A 17,439-nucleotide genomic window follows, 5' to 3' on the forward strand; every position below is an offset into this window, starting at 1 on the left:
CGCTGAAGTCTGCTAATGCACTGGGTTGCACACACAGGAATGGGGGCACACCGCAATAGTCTCCATTGCTATAAATCAATGTAATTCAGGTTTACTGAGGTATAGTTTATACTCAATAAAATTCACTCTTTCAAGTACACAATTTGGTGTCTTAAAATTCATTCATATATATATGTAATGAAATGTCCACATTCGAGATAAAGAAAATTATTGACAAACCGTCTCTTGGACACTTGAGTTTGCTTCTCCCAGAAGTCCTTCATATGGAGTGACAGCCTGTTGTGCCAGACTCCTTTTGTTCAGCATAATGCTTTTTGGAATCGATGGATGCAACCTAATTCTTTATATGCTAATAAAAATAACTTTTAGAAAAGGGGCAGTTGTGGGACTTCTGTTGAAGCTTTGCTTGTTGGCGACTGAAGAAAAGGGTGATCAAGAGGGGACACCTGGGAAGGCGCAGTGCTGGAGAGAGTCTGTAGTGTGCTGATGTGAGATGCCACAGCACGATGAGCAGAGGGAGCCAGGAAAGTTACTATTTGGGAGGTAGTATGTTTTTAGTGGCTTTTTCCCCAAAGAGAAGTTCCAGAAGAATGTAAGAAAAGGTCTCTTGGGTGGATGCGAGTTACTATTGTGTCCAGTTTAGGTGACTGAAGGGTGCGGTAATGAAAGTGAGATCACCATTAGGAAAAGCAGAGATGGAGAATGGTTGGGGGATGGGTTAGCCATTTTAGGGGTGACAAAGCAAATGACTATAAATGGGATGACTTGAAACCTCAGTTCCGGTCCCAGTGAGTCCAGACTCTTTCTCTAGTGTGTGGTGCTTGTTGTGAGTCCATGACATTCTTTGCCTTGTAATCCCCAATGCCTACATTTGTCTTCATGTATCTGAATTTCTTCTACCACTAGGATATTTTGAAAACAATATCAAAACTCCAGAAATAGTGATGTTTCGTGAGGAGGCAGAGCTTAGTCATTACATCTTGCCAGTGGTGTTATGAACTGGTGCAGCCACTTTGGAATATAGTTTGGTATTTCCTGATAAGTTAAAACATGAAGTTACCCACTGACTTCTGCTACTTACATATCCTAAAGAGCTAAAATAATCCACACCAAAACCTTCACACATGTTCATAACGGCATAATTCATAGCAGCTCCAAGTTCTATCAGCTGACAAGTGGTGGAGACTGTGGTCTGTTCATAGTGTAGCACATACAGCCAGCAAAGGGATGGAGTACATTCACATGGACAGCAAGAACAATCAGGAAAGCATTACGTGAAAGAGCCAGCCACACAAGTTACGTTTCATGATTCTGTGTGTAAGAACTAGATAGGAATTGAAGGAGCTTTAAACCCAAACGGCATTTTTAAGGCTGGAAGCAGCTCATGGTCTAGTAAACTGTTTTACTTCCCATAAACTAGATGAAGTTATTGAACAAAAGTTTCTTAAGATTCGTATGGCAGTACAAACCTCAGCTGAAGACCTGAGCGCTATTGCCAGGATTAGATGTATGGAGGCACAGAAAACTCATTAGGGAACGTCAGAGACACTGCATAGTCCAAAAGACTAAAGATAATTCTCATTCTTTTTCCCTTGCCAGTACGAGGTGAAAGCTCCTGTTCCTTCCCCTTGTTTCAGGAATATTTGTAAGCAAATGACAAAAATGCATGAAGCTATATTTGATCTTCTTCCCGAAGAACAAACACAGGTGAGTACTAACTCTAAAGACATTTGTGATTTTTTAACCCTTTATGTCCACACCAGTAGGGAGTTTGTGTGCTTTAGATCCAGTTAAGTTGAAGTGTAGTTCATCTCTGCTGTCATCTTTTAGGTTGTTATATTGATTAGTGAGGCATGAATAAAATGTTTTAATTTCAAATGTCTTTTGTTTTGGCAGTTGAGAACTAAACATAGATCTTCTAGTCACCTGTTGTTACCCATTGTTGGAGGTCAAAACTTCTATTATCACTCTTTACATTGTTAGTGTGGAAATCAGAGTTGGCGTCTATCAATAAATCTATGATGTTATAAATTGAGATTATAGTAGATTAGAGGTGAGAGAAGTTAGCAAAGGAGTACTAAGATTAGCATGTACATATGTCAGTCATTACTACTTATTAGACGAACATGAGTGATCTGTGGTAAAAAGGGTGGGGAAAACCTCTCAACTATGACCAAACATGGGAAGGGACTAAGAGATATCTACCCTTCCTGCTGTGTCCACCAGAAGTAGTACACGTTTATTCTTTGGGATCTCTATGCCCCATGCCTCTTTCTCTGCCCTGAAATCTCCAAAGTCCAGAACTTCATCCTTTCCTCATTTTTATTCATCCAATTAATTTCCCTTAAACTGGATGCTGTCATTCAAGCCCACTTGTAGAATGGTGCAGTGTAAGAATGTAATATAGTGTGTTCCAGTGGGTTGTGTATGCATGCAGATGGTATTGGGACGGCCTTCTTAGTGCCCTGTGTGTTCTTGCATCTCCTGCTCTTTCTTGTGACCCTGTACTTCTGTACCAGCTGTTTGCATTCTTCATGCTTTCCTAGGTTTTCTTTAATAACATTAACCTCATAATTCAGCATCATCTAACTCCCTCAGGCTTAGACTAAGGGGAAGACAGACATGACTACCCTGAAAGGTAATTTCCTTGTCGTTTCTTGTTGGCCAGACATCCTTCAGCTGTGTGGCGTCCCTGGGAGAGGCTAAAAATGTCTGCTCATCCCAGGAAGGGCACCAGGAGCAGGCCAGTGGAACAGTCGAGTCTATTAGTATTATTACAGGGCAAAGGTGACTTACTGAGAAGCCACCCAGGCATGGTTGACAGCTCAGAGCTGCATTTCTGGAGCTCCTTGAACCACCCTTAAAGCCTGCAGGAAGTCCAGGAGGCTCGGCAGTTGTCACTGCCTCTGCACCTGTGAGGAGGGGGAGGTACATGTAACCATGTGACTGAGCCTCCTGAGCCTGGGGAGCTGGGTAGTCCTCTTCCCACTCTAGGAGGGATGTTTCAGTTCTGAGAAGATGGCTACACACCTTCTCGGCCAAGTAAGACTCCCCCATCTCTGACTACATTTGCTGTCTGAGTTCTAATTCAAGGGCCTGCGAGCCACATGAGGGAGCTTCTCTGTGCTAAGGTTCTGCAGGAGTTCCTGGCTTGTATGCTCCTTTTACCACTCAATGCCAGCAGCTGTCCAAACTTCCATAAGTGCCTGTATGTATACGTGTTCCTTGGTAAATAGATGGTAAATTATTTCCAGAGTAATCAGGTGAAAGTAGCTTTTACCTCTCTTATGTCTGGTTCCCTCACCCCCACTAAGTTCCTAGTTTGTGTTATTTTTACCTAGTTTTGACTCTTTAGCCCTGAGAAATTCTCCTACTGTACGTAGAGGCAGTTTTACTGCTAGAAGTACTGCTGAGTGGGGGGAAGAACGCTTGTCCGATGGTCGAGCCAAACCACAGTGCTAGCAGCTCAGTGCTTCAGAAGAACATCCTAAAAGTCTATGTCAAAACAAAGATTAAAAAAAAAAACATTTTCCATTTATTGATTACGGATACTTATCTTCTATTTCAGGAGAACTTTAAGAAACTTTTATTTCTTTTTCAGATGTTATTTTTAAGAATTAATGCAAGTTACAAACTCCACTTGAAAAAGCAGCTGTCACACTTAAATGTAATAAATGATGGAGGACCTCAAAATGGGTATGGTTATTAATCCGTCTCCACCTGCTGTCCTCAATTGTTAGTCCTTGCTAGTTCTCATGGTATGCTTTCCTGTGCCATCATACTGAAGAAGAAAACTGGAAGTCAGCAATGTTTTCTTCTCTTGTGGACACGGCCTCTTTGTATCTTCCCACCGTCTCTGTGTTAATAATGGTTGTCAGTGTTCAGCTCCTTGCCGAACCTCAAAGACCCTCCTCAGTGAGGCAGTGCGGCTAGTGGCTCATGTCTAGATGCTGAGCTATTGCTCTGTGCAGACAGGATTCAGAGCTCTACTCCAGGACCCGTGGACTAGGGGAATGGCCTCATTTCTAAAATGAGGGTAAACTATTCCTTATTTTGGAGAGTTCTGAAAAATAATCTATTATTCCAGTTTAAAACCAATGGATTCGTATTTTACAAAGTTTGGGATAAACTCTAGCTCTGCCACCTACTAGCTTATATCTAAAATTTTGAATAAGATAATTACCTTATCTAGGCCTGAAATTTCTTAGATTTTTGTTGTTGTTTTTGTTGTTTTGACTTTTAGGCAGGGACCAACTCTTGCTATGTATACCAGACTGGCTTCCAACTCAAGAGATCCACCTTGCCTCTGCCTATAAGTACTAGGATTAAAGGTGTCCTAGAAATGATTTAAAAAAAAAAAAACCAAACAAACCAAAAAACAAAAAAACCCACAAAAACCCTTTCTTCCTTTCATGAAGAGAACTGAAGATTAATTTGAGGCTGGGGATGTTGTTGAGTGGTAGAGCACTTGCCTTCCATCTGTGAGGTCCTGGCTTCGTCCCTAGCTTGTGAAATGGGTGTGTTTGTGTGTGTATTAAAAAAAGAAAAAGCACCAACTACCTGTTAAACTTTGGCATGGTTTTCTTGGTGTGCCACATATTTAACTTTTTTTAAAAAAAATTGTGTATATGGGTGTTTTGTCTGCAAGTCTATTTATGTACCATGTGCGTGCCTAGTGCCCTTGGAAGCCAGAAGACAGAGAGCATTGGATCCCCTGGAACTGGGGTTAAAGTTGTAAGCTGCCATGAGGGTGGTGGCAACTAACCCAGGTCCTCTCTAAGAACAGCAAGTGCTCAGAGCTGCTAAGCCATCTCTCTGGTGCCTGAAAAACTACCCTATGAGTGATAAGAAATATCGGTCATAGGTAGTCTGTTGGTAACCTAAATTAAATGCAAGAGAAATATGCTATTTCTATTTTAAATGCCTAATAGCATCTTCTTGATTCAGAGCCAGTTTAGAAGCAGGAATGAAATGAACAGAGTATTTGTTCACCTTCCTGCTGTTCCTTGTAATTCAACTCATTCATGCAGCTAGACAACAGCTTAAAAGCTTAGACTTCTGCTTAGTCGATCCCCTCATATCAAGTTACTGTAGTACTTATCGCCAGGGGTGACTGGAAAGTTGGATGTTCTAAATGAAATCACAGAATCACACCTAGCTGATAACTAAATGTTCATGATCCATTTTCTTGCTGTGAAGCCATTTACAAATTGACTGGTCAAGCATAATATAGGTCAGGAAATTATGACCTTTTCTTCCAAATCTGGATTGTGAATCATTTAGAGACACTGTTCAAGATTAAAGGCTGGATAGAAAAGATTCCTAATGTAATCATTCCCAGCCCAGAATGATCTGTAAAATGTTATTCCCTTGTTGGCCACTTGGAGGGCCAGCTGGGGAGGGAAGAACCTGCTTTTCTTAGAGGGTAGGAGTTTCTCACATCTCACCAGCATCTGTTGTGTGCCAGCAGAAGACCAAGCTGCTGTCAGCGACTGTACCTAAACCACATGTGACTGTTAGCTAAGTAGTTCATACATACTGGTTCCATTCTACATTGGTAAGCTACTAATAAAAACTTGAAGTCAATCATAATGATACTTTATTTGCCCATTAATAGTTTCTCCTAAATTAATTAAATTATACACATCACCCATACTGCATTACAAAAAAAATTGCATAAAGGTTCTTAGGTGTTCCTCTGAGGCAATTTGTGGGTGGAGAGAAAATCTTTGCTCAGCTGATGTTCAAGATTAGTCCTTTTTACAATTTCAAATCTTCCATTTGGGTTGGGGAGTAATTCAGTGAGAGCCATTGCCTAGTAAGGCCTAGAGTTCAATCCCTATCACCCACTGCCCCCAGTGTATACACACTCGTGTTCTCTGTGCCTCTGTGTGTTAATGCTGTAATTCCTTTTACATACTTATCTGAACCCTGAAACATACCTGAATTGAAAAAAAGAATATGAACAAAACAGTATCAGCAAAACAGCATTTAAAACAAACAAATTACACTTTAGTTTCTAAGAGTCCCCAAGCTAAGCAGCTCCTGCTTGTCAGTTCAGGATCTAAAGGAAATGTTCTGAGGTTGGCATGAGTCTGACAGGTTTGCACACCTAAGTGAGTCTTTAGTAATACAGTTGTTACACTGTGTGTGCTTTGTGGGAGATGGAATCACAGCCTTATTCATGCTAAGCAAGTACTCTACTGTTAAGCCGTCGGCCCAGCCTCAGCTGTGTCAAGTTTGATAGTCACTTGTGCTTGCATAAGAGCCCCAGCTTTCATTTAATTTCTAGCCACTGCCAGGAAACCTGAGCTTTGAGCTCCTAGTATAGCCACACATACACGTTTTAATGACAACTGAAATGATATCAGTTTAACTTGTTAATTTCTTAGTTTAAATCTCATTTTATCATGAAACTGACTATAAAAGGCACCGGTTTATTCCTTTTCCAAACATTACCAAATCAGTATTAAATGGCCCTTTAGATAGTGGGAATCTGCTAAGAAGTGTCAACATTTTTATCCCAAGTAATTCTGAATTTAAAACTATTCTAGTAGCTACGCTAAGCATCTGAATATTGTTCCTTTAATTATCTGAATAGAAGTGTTACATTTAAAAATACCTTTCTCCCACTCTTCAGGTTGGTCACAGCAGATGTAGCTTTTTACACTGGAAATCTTCAAGCCTTAAAAGGCCTTAAAGACCTGGATCTTAACATGGCCGAGATCTGGGAACAGAAGAGGTGATGGCAGACTAGAAACCTGGGTAGTTCATCTGACCACAGGACGTGTATCTGAAGAAAATCTGGATGCCTGGTGTTTTAGGAACTGAACCTGGAACCCAAAGTGAACTGAGGTGGGGGACAGGAAGAGGAAGGGTCAGTGTTGGGAGCTGGATTCAGTGGGATCTACAAGGATGCTGTTTTTGTGCGTCCTTTGGTAGGAGTAATTGATCAGGTGTCTATAACACTTTCATTCTCCTGGAAACAGACTCAGGTTTCTTTGGACCAAATCCAAAAGAAGACATAGCTGTAACACAGCTGTAGTTGCCCAGATGCTCTGTACACTTTATATTAAAAATGCTCTGCACTTCTTCCAGTGCAATGAAATTTATATGGTGTCCCACCTTATTTAATGATGGTACAATTGAAAATATTAAAATCTTAGTCAACCTCTGTAGAAAGTTTTCTCTATGAAAGTAAAGCTGTTTGAAAAATTATTTTTTTACAGATCTTTATAAAAAATAAACATCTTTTGATTGCTTGGATTTAGGAATTCAGTTTTTGTTTTAGTGACTTATGTCAGTTTCAGGTTTTGTGTGTTGCATATTTAACCTTTCACTACCACTGTATGTCACTGGGTAAAACCTCAAACCGCTAAATATATGGAAGACTAATTATAAGGAATAAAGAATATTTGCATTTACTTATGCAACTACTAACTTAAATACTTTCCGGAAGTGATATACACAAAGCTATGGTTTAATAGCTGTATTTATAAAGTACCTATGAAGGGTTAGGGGTTATATTTTGTTTTTTTCTTTGCTTTTTTATTTCTAGCAGAGGCAAGAATACATATTTATATAATATGCCTACTTACAAATTCTCATCTTAACATTTAGATAACATGAAATATGGCCCTCTTGGATTCTTTTAAGTTACTTTTGATAATGTATATAAGAAAAGACCAGGAATAAACAGAACTTTTAAAATACAGGCTGCTATGTCGGGGCCAGAAATACAAGGTCAGTGAGTAAGCTTTTTTAGAACCGGTAACACTCTACAAATGAAAGTGCCTGTGCCTCACCCTGTCAGAGTGCCTAATCTTGTGGTGATAATGTACAATGAGATAATCTTATTTTGTGGGTTTTTTGTTTTGTTTTGTTTTCTCAAGAGGATTTTTTTAAAATCATTACAAAGGTATGTCATTGGTTCTTTAACTGTCAAAATAAAGATGTAAAAAATCATCAGACTTAAAAGGCAGCTTTTTTCAATGGTGCCGAATACAGTATACTTTAAACAAGCATGGAAGAACTGAAACATGACCTGCCTAGAGGAAGGCGTGTGAACTACCAGCAGGCCTGACCTCAAAGGTTACCAGTATTTTCGAGTGAAAACAAGTAAAAGAACTGAACCTTTAATGAAGGGGAACTTCTAATCAAGTTATTATCTGCTTCCCCAACACACTGTTCTAGAACAAGAGGCTGTGAAAAACAGGCTTTACTTCTGCTTGTTCTGCCCCTTCAGCTGGGAAAAAACTGTTCCATTAAATGTGGAAAGCACGGCAGGCATACTAACTAGTGTTAAAACCAGGTAAGAACACTAAATACCTTCAAGCTTAGTCTCTGTGTTGTCATTAACAGTGTTTAATAGTTTTAGAAATGAAAAACAATCAGCCAACCAGGACTGGCTAGCTAAGCAGCTAGTGCTCAAACATCCCAAGAAACCACCGTCGGGCAGGAGTGCACTGCCGAGGTCTCCTGCGGTCTCACGCAGTCATCACCAGACAACACAAGGAAACAAGTGGGTTGTTGTATCACTTTATTTTTTAAAATCAAAGGCAATTCAAAGTGACCATCACTCAAGCTTCTGTTAGAGATCGGCCGAGCTGGCCCAGTTCTAAGATTAAATAATATTGCACTTTAAGATGAACTATCTAGGCTCGTCATCAGAGAAGGAAAGTATTGCTCCATCTAGGCTTTCCTCAGGCTAAAAGCACATTGCAGAAAACTCTACTTTAAAAATCAACACTGCAGGGTACAGCACAGTAAAAGTACCTGCTTCTTTGAGAATCGTAGAGAACATTTTATTGTAAGAAACTCTTTAGCCCATAATTAGTATAAAGTGTATCTGGCATCACTTATTTCAGTGGTCCAAGATTCGAAGATTTCCAGATACAATCTTGTTCTCTAACACTGCTCCAGGGGGGATGTCAATTCTGTCACCATGATTTGCAATAATGATAACTGTTCCCTAAGTGAAGAAAAAAAAAAAAAACAAAAAACAGAAGATTTTACTTAAAATTGAAGCTGAAACATTCAACTGGTTATCTTAAAATCAAGCTCATGTTCAACTCCTTTAACAATGTAGTTGCTGTAAATGTAAGATTAAACATGAAAGGTCAGTGGCCTCAAGGAGTACAATAATGTGTCCTTCTATCACAATCCTAGTGCTGGCTCTAGACTTGCTGGAGGTGGCACCAGAAGTGAAAAGCAGACACACAAGTGACCGGTCTCAGGCCATTTACAAGGTATTATCCAGTCTTAAGAAGACAAGGTGCCGACCTGCTATCTTTACAGAGTTGGTTTCATTGTGTGTCTGTATCGCTGCACCTGCAAATGTGACACCTCGGGTGTCACATACCTCTTTTTGAGAGATCTCTCCCACCTCGCTGTGAGCAACATGGTGAGACAGCAGGCAAGGCTAACTACACATCTACTTGTGCAGTGCAGGTGACAACTCCTGCACCGTTGCCTTCTTACGTGCGCTTCACAGGGTTGTGTCTCCTTGGTCCCTGCCCCTTCCTTTTTTTATTTTTAAAGAACAGTTATTGGAAACATTTCTTATATCTTAATGAGATTTTTAGATTAAGCAGTATGCACAAATGAAGTTATATTCATGTATTATTCATGTATAATGGTTTTTTTTTGTTTGTTTTGTTTTGTTTTTTTTCGAGACAGGGTTTCTCTGCAGCTTTTTTAGAGCCTATCCTGGAACTAGCTCTTGTAGACCAGGCTGGCCTCGAACTCACAGAGATCCGTCTGCCTCTGCCTCCCAAGTGCTGGGATTAAAGGCGTGCGCCACCACCGCCCAGCTTCATGTATAATGTTATTTTAACACCTTCGTTGAAGCAAATGGCCCTAACACAAAAGAACACTTAAAATATCAATACAGGGACTTTATAAGATTATATACTTAGGAAAAGGCAAGTATATCTTCAGCTGTGAGCTTTAATTATCTACCCTCTTCATATTTCTCAACAGGAGTAGATGAGTCACTATAAGTGATCACAATGCTAAGAGGGGCTATTCTGAAGACTGTCTCACTTCACTACTATCTAATGTTTCCAGAAGATTCCTGTATTGATCATGCTTGTATTTGAACTGATTATGTATCTGGATACACTAGTACTAAATACAATGATGATCACCTGTCCTCACTAAGAATTACTCCTTAATGAAGGTAAATTTGGGACTACAAAGTGAAACCTATTTTATAAGGCCATAATAAACATTACTTTCATAATACCAACCTTTAATGAAACATTTTTCCCAAATGTTACATCTCCTGAAACAGTGAGGTGGTCCAATTCCAGCATATCGGGTATACTTTCAAACCTTCTTAGGTAATCTTGAACCTTCAAGTAGAAGCACAAAAAGTATTTCAGACAGCAGCACATGAAACCACTGAAGCCAGAGGAATCCAAGGACTTCACCTTCCAATACTCCATAAGGATTTTCTCTCATGTTTCCAGCTTTGACCTCTGCTCTTACATATATACCTTATGGTTGTTTTGCTTCTGTTCATACACTGCTCAGTTACATTTCAGAATTACTGTTTCATTTCTCCATCTTAATTATACTTATCCATTCTTTATTTAACTCTCTTTAGCTGCATCTCATACACTCTCCCTTATTTTTTCTTTTCTTTTTCTCATCCTTTCTGAGCACTTCTTTGTACTTTTAATCAAACCATCCATAGCTTTAAGAATCTCTAAGTCTGTGATCCCAGACAGTAACTCAGCTTTCCCTCCAGGCTACTTTACCTCATTTTCTTTTCAAAGTCAGCTCTACTGTGGTATCTGACATGAGAATTGTCCCCCATAGGCTCTGGTATTTGAATATTTGGCCCCATTCTCAGTCCACAAATCCAGCCCTACATAGTTAGCTGCATCCATGAAAACAGGCAGTAGATAATCTCACACCAGCAAAACCCAAAGAAGGGAAACACACTATCATCAACAAAGCAAAAACAAAATGACAGGAATTAACACTGGTAATTAATATCAATGGACTCAATTCACCTATAAAAAGACACAGGTTAACAGAATGGATATGAAAACAGGATCCATTGTGCTGCACACAGGAAACACACCTCAACTTCAAAGACAGACATTACCTCAGAGTAAAGGGTTGGGAAAAGATTTTTTTCCAATCAACTGGACCTAAGAAGCAAGCTGGTGTAGCTATCTTAATACTGAGCGAAATAGACTTCAAACTAAAATTAACCAAAAAAGAGAGAAGAGGACATTTCATATTCATCACAGGAAAAATACATTAAGATGAAGTCTCAATTCTGAATATTTATGCCCCCAAACAAGGGCACTCACATTTATAAAAGAAACAAAAACTTAAATTACACATTAAGCCCCATACACTAATAGAGGGAGACTTCAACACCCAACTCTGACCACTGAACAGGACTGCCATACAGAAATTTAAAAGAGAAATAAACTAAAAGATGTCATAACTCAAATGGACTTAACAAATACCTATAGAACATTTCACCAAAACACAAGAATATGCCGCCTTCTCAGTACCTCAGGAAACCTCTAAAATTGACCATATACAAAAAAATTGGAATAATGCCCTGTAACTTAACAGATCACCAGGGGTTAGTTAGAATTCAGCAACACCACAAACTACAAAAAGCCTACAAACTCGTGGAAACGGAACAACGTTCAACTGAATCACCACTGGGTCAAGGAAAAAATAAAGACTTCCTAGAATCCAATGAAAATGAAGGCACAACATACCCAAACTTATGAGACACTATGAAAGCAGTGCTAAGAGGAAAGTTCATAGCACTAAAGTTCTACATAAAAAAATTTGGAGAAATCACACACTAGCAACTTAACAGCACATCTGGAGAAATCACACACTAGCAACTTAACAGCACATCTGAAAGCTCTAGAACAAAAGAAGAAGCGAGGAGGAGTAGATGGCAGGAAATAAACTCGGGGCTAAAATCAACAGAAACAGAACAAAGAATCGATGAAACAAGGAGTTGAATCTTTGAAAAGCAATCAGCAAGATAGACAAACCCTTATTCAAACTACCCAAAAGGCAGAGAGAGAAGAAACAAACTAAAATCAGAAATGAAAGGGGGGACATAACAGACTCCCAGGAAATAGAGGATTATTAGGTCATACTTCAAAAACTTGTACTCCACAAAATTGGAAAATGGACAATTTTCTTGATAGGTATCACATACCAACATTAGGTCAATTCCAGATAAACAATTTAAATAGACCTATAAACCCTAAGGAAATAGAAGCACTCATTAACAGTTTTTAAAAAATAAAAAAAAAGGTTCTAAGCCAGATGGTTTCAGAGCAGAATTCTACCAGAGCTTCAAAGAAGAGCTAATACTAATATTCCTCAAATTGTTTCACACAATAGAAGGAACATTGCCAAACTTTTTATGACGCTACAGTTACCCTGAGACTCAAACCACACAAAGACGTAACTAAGAAACTGAATTACAGACCAATGTCCCTCATGAATACTGATGCAAAAATGAGTCAATAAAATACTGGTAAACCGAATACATGAACACATCAGAAAAATCATCCACCATGACTAAGTAGGCTTCATTCCAGAGATGCAGGGATGGTTCAACATATGAAAATCTGTCAATGTAATACACTATATTAACATACGGAAAGAAAAAAGCCACATGATCATTTCATTAGATGCTAAAAAAGCCTTTGACAAAATCCAGCATCCCTTCATGATAAAGGTCTTGGAAGATTAGGAATACAAAGAACATTCCTAAACATAATAAAAGCCATTTACAGCAAGCCAACGGTAAACATCAAATTAAATGGAGAGAAACTCAAAAAGCAATTCCACTAAAATCAGGAACAAGACAAGGCTGTCCACTCTCCATCTATTCAATATAGTACTTGAAGTTCTGGCCAAGTTCTTCTATGGGAAGAACCTGTTAATTTGCAATCATTACAGTCAAGCTCCTGTGAAGAAGAGACCAGTAGATAGATAGGGTAATGTTTCTAAAAAAAAAAAAAAAATCTAGCATTTTATAATCCTGTTGATCAGATCAGATGTTTTGTTTTCAAATGAGAAAACAAATAAGTAACCATCATATTAATCCAGATGAGCAGTTCACACAGTCAGGATTTAGAAAAAGAGGAGACCACCAAGGCTTGAGATATTCTAGACTGCAGTTGGCCTTACGGGATGGGTAGGAGTCACAGGTGCAGCAGGGCTCAGGACAAGAAACAGCACAAAGTATAAGCAATCCTATATGCGTTTGCTTTCTATTTTGCTGAGAAAATAAACCCAACTGGTTTTGGCCCTACTATGCCATTCTGCCTCCTTGTCTTTTCTCTACCATTGCTCTAGTGCTGCAAAGACTCTATTCAGACATGAATTAAAGGCAACCTCTCCACTGTTAGATCTTTCCTTAGGCTATTTAAGAATTTGTTCCAGAAGTCTGCTTCTATTGTGTTCCCCTCCTGACTATATTAATTTCCAACAATATATAAGTAAATTCTCTCATATTTATGAAACAGAACCCCTTAAAGTTTATGTCCTTTTTGGCCTACTACCCTAATTTCTGTTTTTCTTTGAGGCTTCAACTCTTAAAATCATCTCCAACTCCAGTTCTCCCAGCCTCCTTAAATCCATTCTAACTAGATTCCCAAACTTTACACCAGTAAGTTTAATGGTGAATTCTCATCTAGCTTAAATCAGCAACAGCATTTGACACCTAATTCCTTCCACCTTGAAACTTCTTTTGCATCTTTCAGGAAGCACATACTCATAGTTTACTATCCAATTCTTCATCTGCACTATAGACCAAATGGCACTAAACCATGTCTAGGACTAGACTAAACTTAGATGTCATAGCAGGCTCCCCGAGGCTTGCCATTAACTTGCCCTCTGGTATTAGGGTGTTTTCTAAGCCTAGGTGAAGCTCTCTACCTTAATCCGCAACACACTCAGCTCACTGAGGCTCTCTGTGATGCCGTCAGCTCCACCACACGTTTCCAGCTCCGCCCTTGCTTTATTTCTCTATAGTTTCTACCACCTGCTACACTATATATTTGATGTACTGACTTCTTAGCTTCTCCCAGTAGGATGTTAATTTTATGAAGATAGGGATTTTAGTTTGCTTTGTTTGCTGCTAAATCTCCACATCCAGAAACTGCCCAGGAGATAGTAGGAGCACAATATATATCAATTAAATGAGATTTAACCCTTTCTGACTGATGAAAGCAGTAGTAGTCTTAGAAGAGACAAAATATAAATGTCCCAAATTAAAGCAATTTTTCTTACTCTCCAGAGCAACTACAGAGACTACAGTCAAATCTTGTAAATCATACCAAAGATGGAGGGATATAAAATGTCAGTAGTAAAAAGTAATTCTCTGATTATCTTTACAAATTACCTACCTTGGTGAAAGAACTTCCTAATTTAACCAAGGGTACTGTAGGAAATTCCCGCTTTTCACTCATGGTTAAAGATCCTGCATTAAGGCTATAGAGGTTTGACATCACAAGCAAGAGATCTGATGTGGTCTTCACAGGCAGAAATCGACTCCTTGGAACATTAATACCTAAAGAATTTTCAAAACTTTTAATTGCAGCTCCAACTGCAGTTTCTAACTGAATGACATTCAGGCCTCCATCCAAAGTCTATAAAAAAAGTAAGACGGAAAAAGGTTGGGTAAGAGTGGGAAAACAAAGAGTTTGGGGCTTGTTTATTTATAGACAGAATCTCACATATCACACTCACTACGTACTGAGGACAACCTTGAACTAACTCCTACCTCCATTCCCAACTGCTAGAACTATGGGTGTACACCACCACCCAGGAAACACAGGTTTTATGCACCAAGCTGTGTTCCATGTGTGATGTTAGTACTTGGAAAGTGGTTTCATAGATTCAGAGAACAGACATTAATTAGCCAAGTATTTGTATTATGTTCCACATATGATTTTCTTTTTAAGTTTCTTAACTTGAGTGAGCAACATGTCTATTTTTCAATAAAGAACCAGGAGTTGAGAAAACTTATACAAGATTCCTAGAGATAGATGGCATAGGAGCATAGAAGATTGATTCCTACAGACAGATGGTGTGTGTAGAAGATTCCTACAGACGGGATATGATTGTAGAAGATTCCTACAGACAGATGGCGTGTGTACAAGATTCTTACAGACAGATGGCGTGTGTACAAGATTCCTATAGACAGATGGCGTGTGTAGATTCCTACAGACAGATGGCATGTGTGTAGATTCCTACAGACAGATGGCGTCTGAGTATAGGAGAAGCAGTTGCACTGCAGGAGGTCCTTTCAGCTTGGGGTCAGGAGCACATCACTGGGGTGAGTGCAGAATTGGAGAACCTAACCAAACAAAACAGTCTGACTGATGGGACAGCCAAGCCAGAGGAAGCTGGCAGGGATCTGCCTCTAGAAACCGTGACTTCACTGACCTTTGGATTCACAATAATTTCCATGTCAATGGCATTCTGTTCCTGCAGTCTTTTAACTGCTGCAAGAGAAATCCATAGGTTGTTTGTGTTAAATATTTTAAACTTTGACACAGACTTGAATTCATCAACATGTGCTTTTGGCACTTGAGCGATTTCCACCAGTCTCAATTTGCCTTCATACTGAGTGAGTGTCCCACCCTAGAAAAGCAGAAAATCATGAGTGCTTCCAGTTCTCTTGCAGTCAGCCATACCATACTGATTATGAATTCTATAGAATTTCTTAGAAGACACTGACTATATAATCATCATAATTCAGACTGTTACTTTACCATAAACACTCACTGTCCTGTCCATAATTAAAGCCCTGGGAGTACTCAGAGTCCTCCTCCCCTTCCTAAGGTCTAGGATGGGGGGAGAAGGGAGACAGACAGTGAATGAGAAGTAGATCAAGGCTGGAAATGTCCATACAGCCATGAGACCATCCCCGTGTGGGAGGAGGAGGTGCAGAACCCAGGGCAGCCAATGTTGCGGTATACTTCAGCTACAGGTAAAAAGTAAAACCTCATCTGCCATTTTACCACCACCAAATATGCCGTGTTCGTTTATACTTTGTACTAAACAACTGCATTCATTATTCTTACACAACGGCAAAGATAGTGTAGTGACAAAGTATACATGAAATACATACACACATTTTATAGAAATAAATTTCCACGAAAAGGATAGCATAATAAAATGTGCCAAACTTGAAGAGTAGTAATAGCGTGAAAAATTTGCTGTGTGTTTTCACATAGTTCAGATTTGTTCCATAAAAATGTATGAAACTATTTTTAATTTAAATTATTGACATAGATTTACACTCTTATTAATTCTGGGCTCATACACATTGTTTTTTACAACTTAAGGTACCCCACAGAATAACATCACACTCTCTTAAAATGATGTTAAGTAAATAACAAATATAGAGTATATAAAATAGAAACTTATAAATAAGAAAAATATTTTATCTATGTAACTTATCAACTGTAAAAACATGAATCTCCAAATTGATTCTTCAGTATTTACCTTTACATCTGCTCGTGTTTTATTTGTGACTTCCATGACAAATTCACAGCGCTTCCCATTGGGTGGGTTCATTAGATGATTAAGAATATAAAGATCCACTGTGGCACCCAGGTTATCTATGTTAGACACAAAAATATACTCTTTGCCTTCTTCTAGAAAGGTGTCGAGCAAGCCAGAGTTGTAGAAACTAGCATAGATATCTCCATGCCCTGGAGGATACCAAGCTTCTGTACTTTCCCCTGAGTAAGATACATCCTTTGCTACAGGAAGTAAAGATTCCTTATTAATCCTCGGGTACCTTTAAAAACAAAATGAGAACACTATTTATTGTAGCACACCCAATCCTTCGAATAAAACAATACATTAAAATTAAATAAGGGCTAGAGAGATGGATCAATGGTTAAGCACATGTACGGTTCAGCTGCCAACACCCATGTCATATGGCTTACATGTTCCTGTAAACCCAGTCTCGGGATTTGACACCTCTTCTGGCCTCCATGGGCACCTGCACTCATGTACATATACCCATACACAGATATACACAGATACACATAATGAAAAATAAAACAAAATCTTTTAAAATATTAAATAAAACATCCCTCCATTTCAGAGACTGTCAATAGTAAATCATAGATGAATCGTTTTAGGAAAATCTGTCATTACTATTTTTTAAAAATCTATTTTCTAGATAGTTATTCAAAGGAAGTTTTCCAAAGCCATACAGAGAGGAAGGCCCTTCATATTTTTTTTTGTTTTTGTTTTTTTGTTTTTCAAGACAGGGTTTCCCTGTAGTTTCTAGAGCCTGTCCTGGAACTAGCTCTTGTAGACCAGGCTGGCCCCGAACTCAGAGATCCGCCTGCCTCTGCCTCCCGAGTGCTGGGATTAAAGGCGTGCGCCACCACCGCCTGGCCGGCCCTT

General features: G+C 39.0%; 2 protein-coding genes across 4 annotated transcripts in view; one reads left to right on the top strand and one right to left on the bottom strand.

The window, feature by feature from the left end:
- Positions 1 to 7,965, top strand: part of Vps54 (VPS54 subunit of GARP complex) — a 77,572-nt gene extending 69,607 nt beyond the window's left edge. For both annotated transcript variants that reach the window (XM_038347657.1, XM_038347664.2), the window contains exons 21-23: positions 1,600 to 1,707; positions 3,602 to 3,696; positions 6,641 to 7,965. In XM_038347657.1, the coding sequence (XP_038203585.1) occupies positions 1,600 to 1,707; positions 3,602 to 3,696; positions 6,641 to 6,746 (309 nt within the window). In that variant the 3' untranslated portion in view covers positions 6,747 to 7,965. The remainder of the gene's footprint in view (positions 1 to 1,599; positions 1,708 to 3,601; positions 3,697 to 6,640) is intronic.
- Positions 7,966 to 8,522: 557 nt separating this feature from the next.
- Positions 8,523 to 17,439, bottom strand: part of Ugp2 (UDP-glucose pyrophosphorylase 2) — a 54,615-nt gene continuing 45,698 nt past the window's right edge. For both annotated transcript variants that reach the window (XM_038347688.1, XM_038347679.1), the window contains exons 6-10: positions 16,522 to 16,819; positions 15,457 to 15,654; positions 14,415 to 14,657; positions 10,251 to 10,355; positions 8,523 to 8,971 (exon numbers count right to left, since the gene is read on the bottom strand). In XM_038347688.1, the coding sequence (XP_038203616.1) occupies positions 8,864 to 8,971; positions 10,251 to 10,355; positions 14,415 to 14,657; positions 15,457 to 15,654; positions 16,522 to 16,819 (952 nt within the window). In that variant the 3' untranslated portion in view covers positions 8,523 to 8,863. The remainder of the gene's footprint in view (positions 8,972 to 10,250; positions 10,356 to 14,414; positions 14,658 to 15,456; positions 15,655 to 16,521; positions 16,820 to 17,439) is intronic.

This window comes from Arvicola amphibius, chromosome 1, assembly GCF_903992535.2.
Source record: "Arvicola amphibius chromosome 1, mArvAmp1.2, whole genome shotgun sequence".
Taxonomy (NCBI): Eukaryota; Metazoa; Chordata; class Mammalia; order Rodentia; family Cricetidae; genus Arvicola; species Arvicola amphibius.